The 7353-nt window shown below is 36.4% G+C and overlaps 1 protein-coding gene across 1 annotated transcript; it reads left to right on the top strand.

Annotated features, from left to right (window-relative positions):
• The first annotated feature begins 2133 nt into the window (after positions 1-2133).
• Positions 2134-3569, top strand: LOC110895745 (peroxidase 7). Its single transcript, XM_022143104.2, has 3 exons — positions 2134-2427; positions 2542-2884; positions 2983-3569. Exons 1-3 carry the CDS (start codon positions 2149-2151, stop codon positions 3384-3386), a joined length of 1026 nt encoding a protein of 341 aa, XP_021998796.1. The 5' UTR covers positions 2134-2148; the 3' UTR covers positions 3387-3569.
• The last annotated feature ends 3784 nt before the right edge of the window (positions 3570-7353 follow it).

Below are 7353 nucleotides of genomic sequence, written 5' to 3'. Positions count from 1 at the left end.
TGGGATATACTGAGTATGATGATGATGATGACCTATGTTGCCCTGGGCAAAGCTTTTAAGGGGCGGGAAGGGGCGGCTGACCCCCCCCCCCAACTTTTCGCTCAGTAGTGGAGAGTATGTAGTTTCCGTATAATTTTTTTTATGTATATACGTTTTTGACCTCCCGGTTTTATAGAAATTTTTGTTAGAATATAAACTTACCATATATATTGTTTATTATTATAATGTAATATTATAGTTATCATAGGTTATTATGTTAGTGGCGGTTATGATATTAACTGACCCGATATATATGTAATATTACGTTGACAATTATCAGTTACCAAGATATTTTTCAATATCCATTTGATGTGTGCAATTCTCTCTGCATGAATACGTTCTCTGTACAAACACACAGAAGCACACACAGGAATATGACGACGATGATGATGATGTTAACGGTGATAGAAGTATCACCGACTTCCGCTGCTAAGAAAGTGGTATCAGAGCCATGGTAGGAAATCGATGAAGATCGATCGATATTATACGATTCCGGGCACATCCGGATGAAGAAGGAAAACAGGGGATATGAAGACGGACAAGAATCCAATCCCGATCGCACGACTCCGCGATCACGAATGCTTGCAAGAATGAAGCGAGATATCCTAATGAAATTAGAAATCGAAATCGAATTATTAGAACGAGAATCAAAGAAGAAAGACGAAGAAGACGAAACAGACAACGCTGATGTGAAACCGGACGAAGAAGAAGACGTTTCGATATTGAATCCGGCAAGTACAGATGTTCACGATGGGGCATACTTCACCCCGAATATCTATATGGTTGGTTACGATCGGGAAGATCAGGAAGAACCAATCAGTGATCAGAAGGATCACAATGATTCAATTGAAAAAACGGAATACTACGATTCCGGTGGTGACTGCAACGTTGATTATAAAGACGTTTGTGAAGAACAAGAAAGGAATCGGACACAAAGAATTACAACGATAAAGGAAGTGAAAGGCAAAAGACAGATCTGCAACACTGCAAATAAATTCAAAAGGATGATCCAGAGAAGAAAGAATGATTTAGTGAAGACCTCAGCGACAGAAGAAGAAGTTTTAGCGACAGAAAACAGATTAACGACAAAACGATTTAGCGGCACTAAATTGGCTTTAACGACAGATCAAAGACTTTCAGCGACAAAATGGGTAAGGAACAACAATATTACCGTACTCGGCATCACGAAACAAATCAAGGTGGATCTATGGACGAATCATGACAAGTTTAAAGAAAAATGTGTTTATCATCAAAGCCGACGTGACGAGCCATTACCGGTGCTAAGTTTAGGGGATGGTGTTAGAATATAAACTTAGCATATATATTGTTTATTATTATAATGTAATATTATAGTTATCATAGGTTATTATGTTAGTGGCCGTTATGATATTAACTGACCCGATATATATGTAATATTACGTTGACAATTATCAGTTACCAAGATATTTTTCAATATCCATTTGATGTGTGCAATTCTCTCTGCATGAATACGTTCTCTGTACAAACACACAGAAGCACACATAGGAATATGACGACGATGATGATGATGTTAACGGTGATAGAAGTATCACCGACTTCCGCTGCTAAGAATTTTTAGGTCCGGTGAGTTCTGTCCCAGCGGTCGGAAATCTCAAACTAATTAATATATATAGTTAATATATAAACTAAGTTTAGAGGAAAAAATAGATCAGGCTGAACTAGAAAGAAAAACCAACAGCAACTCCTGTTATTCATTTAACAAGTAAAACATGAAAAGAAATAAACTTTGATGTATTCCATTGGTAAAAAAGCCGATTTGAATATCTTTGTTCATGGTTATAACTTATAAATAACTAGTTATTATTATATACCGGATTTTGGAAAATTAAAATTTGGCTTATCGGGTGTAATAAAATAAAATAAAATATAATAATCATTCAACGTTAGAAGTCCTACTTGATTGCAACTATCAAACAAGGGAAGCCATTTCTATTTGAAGGATTGTCATGCTTGCACGTTGATAAGCAAATAGGATGGTGCACTTCACGAACAGTTATGTATACTGTGTGTGTATATATACACATACAAAAACCATATACCTGACCATCCATTGCTTCTTCAAAAACAACCATGATGATTGGCACGATCATGTGTCTCGCATTCATCTCCTTCTTGTCGATCTTTATCTCGGTATCTGCCTTCAACAATCCTTCGTTAACGCACTCTCTTAAAGTACCAAGCCTACCTGATATCACAAGCTTTGAGGACGATCTTTCGTACTCTTTATATCATAAAGGTTGCCCTAACGTCGAAGGCATCATCTATAGGAAAGTAAAAGAATGGGTCAAGAGGGACCCGTCACTCGCTCCTAGTCTCATGAGACTACATTTTCACGATTGTGCCGTTAGAGTAAATAAGCTTTCCCACATTTTTATGACTTTTTGGCTACCACATTTAAACGGTCAAATGTTCATTTGTGTAGCAGTTAACTAAGAGAAGTATATATTTGCTTCAATTTTGTAGGGGTGCGATGCTTCCATACTATTAGACCATAGTGGAAGCGAAAGGTCTGCGAATGTAAGCAAGTCATTAAGAGGGTTCGAACTGATCAATGATATTAAGGCTGAACTTGAGAAAAAATGCCCTAAAATCGTCTCGTGTGCTGACATCTTGACCACTGCGGCAAGAGATGCCACTGTCTTAGCCGGTGGACCATTTTGGACGATACCCTTTGGACGGAAAGATGGTCGTGTGTCCCTAGCAAAGGAAGCTGCAGCAGTCCCTATGGGTCGCGAAAGTATTACCCAACTTATAGAGTTTTTCCAGTCCAAGGGACTGAATGTTCTTGACTTGGTTGTTCTCTCAGGTACATCTTTTAACTAAAAGATAGTTTTCTTTTCTAGTAGTGTTCAATTGTTTATCTTGATTTCAAAAGCCAACAAGATAAGACACTTTGGTTTGTAGGTGCCCATACCATAGGAAGGAGTTCATGTGAGGCGGTGCAATATCGCCTATACAACTACAAAGGAACAAAGAAGCCCGATCCATCCATCAATCCTTTATATTTGAACTACTTGAGGAGAAAATGTAGGTGGGCGTCAGAAAACGTGTATCTTGATGCCACAAGCCCAAATAAATTTGACACGCAATACTATCACAATCTTAAGAAGAAGATGGGGCTCCTATCAACGGACCAGTTGCTCTACTCCGACTCAAGGACTAAACCAATTGCCGATGCTTTGTCTTTCCAGTCATCACTCTTCTACAACCAATTTAGTGTCTCCATGGTCAAGCTTGCAAATATTCTTGATGTTAAATCTCAGGATAATGGTGAAATCCGTACAAATTGCAATCGTGTTAACTATTGACATGCAAGGAAAAAAAACAATATGGAATATTATCGTTTGTTAAATGCAAAAATTGATCCATTAAAATATAATTTCTATTTGTAAACTGAGTTTTGATAATTTGTGCTTTTATTGTTGTAATTTGGATGATTAATGTTGTAATGCTATGCTTTTTACTCAGAAATCATTTGTTAATTTCTTGAATCGACGTTTGTATGAACTTCAATATTTGTAATGCCAACATATAAAACTGGTCAATATTTGTAATGCCAACATAAAAGGCTGGCATATTTGCACATATAGCTAAAATGTAAATGACAAATTAATCTTGAGTACAGAAGTCCTCACTAATATAACGAGATTTGATGTGGTTTTGGTCGTGGTAAAGCGAAGGCAAAGAATGCATATATCTCATAGGCGTAAATTCACTCTGTTCCCGAGTCTCATTATTTAACAGGGGGAGGGGAGGGAAAAGATATGAAAATATGAAAAACCATGTTCCCGAGTTTCATTTAAGAGGGGGAGGGGAGTGGAGGGAAAAGGGAAGAAAATATAACCAAATATGACCATATATTCATCTTCCCAAATTGGAGAGATTAGGAGAGAAAATTTTCCTTCCCCTCCCCCCCCTCCCCTCCCCTCCCCCTATTAAATGACTCAGGAACATAGGTGATAGTTCTATGTGCAAGGGGTATTTGTGTTAATTTATTAAATACAATACAATCTATATCTATTATATCTATCTATACTTTCTATAAGAGGAGAAATACAAGTGACATAAGAAAAGCTGATGTGTCAGTAGGAGAGAGTGTCCAACAAGGCTTTTCTTATCTCATTATTACATTATAAAGCCTAATATATAAAGACTTTAAAATTCAAATGTGGCCCACTTTCATCTTTTCAAAAGGTCTGTCCATCAAACCACTGCCCATCTCCAAACCTTTTCAAACCTCTGATGATTCAAAATTACCACAATTATGGCTTCAAATTCAAAATTCAAAATTATGACTCAGATATATAAGATACCATCTTCTTCAATCAATTTCTCTGTAATCCATTTCTCTCTCAACTCTCTCTCTAAATGCAGGTTTCGATCACTCTCTCTCATTAAAACCTACGATCAGGTTCACACTATTTAGTGTATATTAATATAAGATCCGTGTATATTAACTCTATCATATCAATTTTAATTTTAGTTTCTGATTGTTTGATCCGTATTTATTTGAGATCATTCACAGATTTTCCGGTGGCTTCATTAATCCGTCTTCATCATCCAGATTTTCCGGTGGTTAAGAACAGAGAAGCAGGTCAAGAGAATTTGCTGCTAGGTCAACATTAGCAAAGGCAGGTTAGATTAAATTGCTACTTAATCTAATCTAATCTAATCATTACGAATTTCAATTGTTATATCCAGAAATACCCATAACACTCTCTCTCTAAAACTCACTTAGCATAAAGGGGTTGGATTTAGCAAACATAATACATCTAGATTGTAGATCAAAAGGTTCAATCCAACTCTGTTTTCACCTCCGATCCTCAAATCCGATCAATTTCACTCGATTTACAACAACAACAATGGCCGATTCAACATTCAGTGGTGATGAAACGGCACCGTTCTTTGGATTCCTCGGTGCCGCTGCCGCACTCGTATTCTCATGTACATCCTTAACCCTAACTTCATTAATTTCATCATCTATAAGTATTGCAATATCTAGATCGTAAATATAATATTATATATCATTGATTCGTTGTTTGTTGGTACTAAAGAAAAATGGGTTATCAGATGATAAGATGCAGAGTATATTACAATGGAATAACCATTGTATTGCTACATGGTCATCCATTTAAGTAAAAAGTTCACTTTTTTAAATATTATATTATATATCATTGATTCGTGAATTTGTACCTCATATGTTTGAAGCTTACATCAAAGCTAATGGTCATCTTATTGTTATTAGAATAACCGTTGTATTGCTACATCTTATTGTTAGTTTTTAGATGATATGATGATTTATTCGCGTATTTGTACGGTGAAATAGTTATGGATCTGAAAATATTGTTCAGATATTATATTTATTGAGAAAAATGAATAATTGAATAATTGTTACATCTTATTATTAATTTTTGGATGATATATTTCTCAACGGAACGAGCACTGCAGACATGTTGGATTTGGCTGTTGAGTATATAAAAGAGATGGGATGCACTGATATTTCTATTATTATTGTTATTGTGATGCGAAGTTGATTACTAATATGCAAACTGTGATGCGAATTTGATTAGTAGCAAAATGAAGAAATATTCTCTTCAGATTAAGTGACCTACTGCTAACAATAATAATAATCTGGTAATGGTGTTTGTTACATATTGCTAAGGAAGGCGGAGCGATTAAACAGCACAATTATAATCTGGTAATCATTCCTAAAGTTTATTTTGTCACACTATTAATTAGTTATATATTAATGAAATAATTTTTTTTTGTGTGTGATCAATTAAAGCGAAACTTCAATGCTGAAAGCTCTTGAAATTGCTTTAAGGAACGACATCTTTTTGCAGCTGTTAGTTAATTGTGCCTCTGTTCATGATTTTTGTTGCAGGATTGGCATAGGCTACAGATGATATGAGCCTGAGAGAAGCTTTTAGCGTATGGGAAAGTGTATGGATGTTAAAAACAGAAAAATCTGATGTATCCAGAAGATCTGTCGGAGACCAACTCAAGGCCATTGGAGACCAACTCACTGCTGCTAATCATGTTGGTGAGTCCACACCCATCCCCCATCCTATACGTTTGTAGTTGCTTGCTCTTTGGACTTTGACAGCTACTCTACAACAGTTGCTGTTGGAAATATTGTGAGGTGTGTGCTACATATCATCAGAGAGGAGGATGTTTCAACCACTGATGTTCAACAGCTTCAATTGCTGGCTTGAGCTTACAAGGCTTGAGTGATGATGACGAAGATGATGATGATAATCCACTTGTATCATCCGCCGTTGCTGCCGCCACTGCCAGAACTACTCTCAGGCCTCTTTCTTTGCAGGCTTAAGTGATGATGATGATAATCCTTCTTTGTCGGATCTGTCGGAATCCAGGAGAAGAGGACGTTTGTCGGATCTGCTATAAGCAGGTATTAAGCTCGAGTTTGAATGAGCTTGCAAAAATATATTCTGTTTATCATCATCTTTTTGTGCCTTTTGAGTTTGAATGAGCTTGCAAAAATATATTCTGTTTTGTAGGGTGAAAATCATTTCAGTAGCCCGGATACGTCTATACCCGATGCTCCTTTGTTGAAACCGTCTCTGAGCGGATCTTTCCAGAATATACATGTAAGTTATGACTTTGGTTTTCATACTTGCTTGATTATTTAAGCTAAGGTACCGCGAATTAATTGACTTTTCATATTATAATAGACTGTTATGACTATTATGTTTTCAGGTCCAGCCCTGAAAACATTGCCTATTACTAGATCAATTGACTTTTCATATTATAGACTGTTGCTAGCTACCATGCAATAGCTATAGCTCTGTCACTGATGGAAGCTTATTCACTGAGTGTGCAACACGAGCAAACGACGTTACAAATTCTTCAAGCAAAATTGGGGATAGAGGACCTTCGTACTCAGGTGAGGAAAAACTGATGAAACACTTGGCAATATTTATGTATTTTACTTTAATGTATACATGAATAGGACTTATATTCCCGTTGAACACAGGATGCGGCTGCATTGGCTTGAACATTTTGAATCAAAAGCTTTAGAACAGCAAGAAACGGAACTCCGAAACCGGATGCATCTATTGCCAGCAAGGGTCACCTTAGGTATTAATATGGTATATGATATAATCCATTTGTACTCTATATCAACTATCCAATAATATAAATGTATGGACCGACATATTTTGACTTTGTTTATGCAGTGTATCAGATCTACTTGATTTCATAAGTCCAGATCAGGATTCCAAAGGAGATTCACAGAGGAAACGTCGTGCAAAG

The sequence above is a fragment of the Helianthus annuus genome, chromosome 12, assembly GCF_002127325.2.
Source record: "Helianthus annuus cultivar XRQ/B chromosome 12, HanXRQr2.0-SUNRISE, whole genome shotgun sequence".
NCBI classification, from domain to species: domain Eukaryota; kingdom Viridiplantae; phylum Streptophyta; class Magnoliopsida; order Asterales; family Asteraceae; genus Helianthus; species Helianthus annuus.
Note: the sequence above shows the minus strand (reverse complement) of the source record. Positions and strands in the feature narration are given on the sequence as shown.

Bases quoted from the DNA above. Each gene is read 5' to 3' on its own strand.
- LOC110895745 (XM_022143104.2), top strand. From the start codon at position 2,149: ATGATGATTGGCACGATCATGTGTCTCGCATTCATCTCCTTCTTGTCG. The intron at 2,428-2,541 runs GTAAATAAGCTT...TCAATTTTGTAG, and splicing joins TTCACGATTGTGCCGTTAGA to GGGTGCGATGCTTCCATACT. The intron at 2,885-2,982 runs GTACATCTTTTA...TTTGGTTTGTAG, and splicing joins TGACTTGGTTGTTCTCTCAG to GTGCCCATACCATAGGAAGG.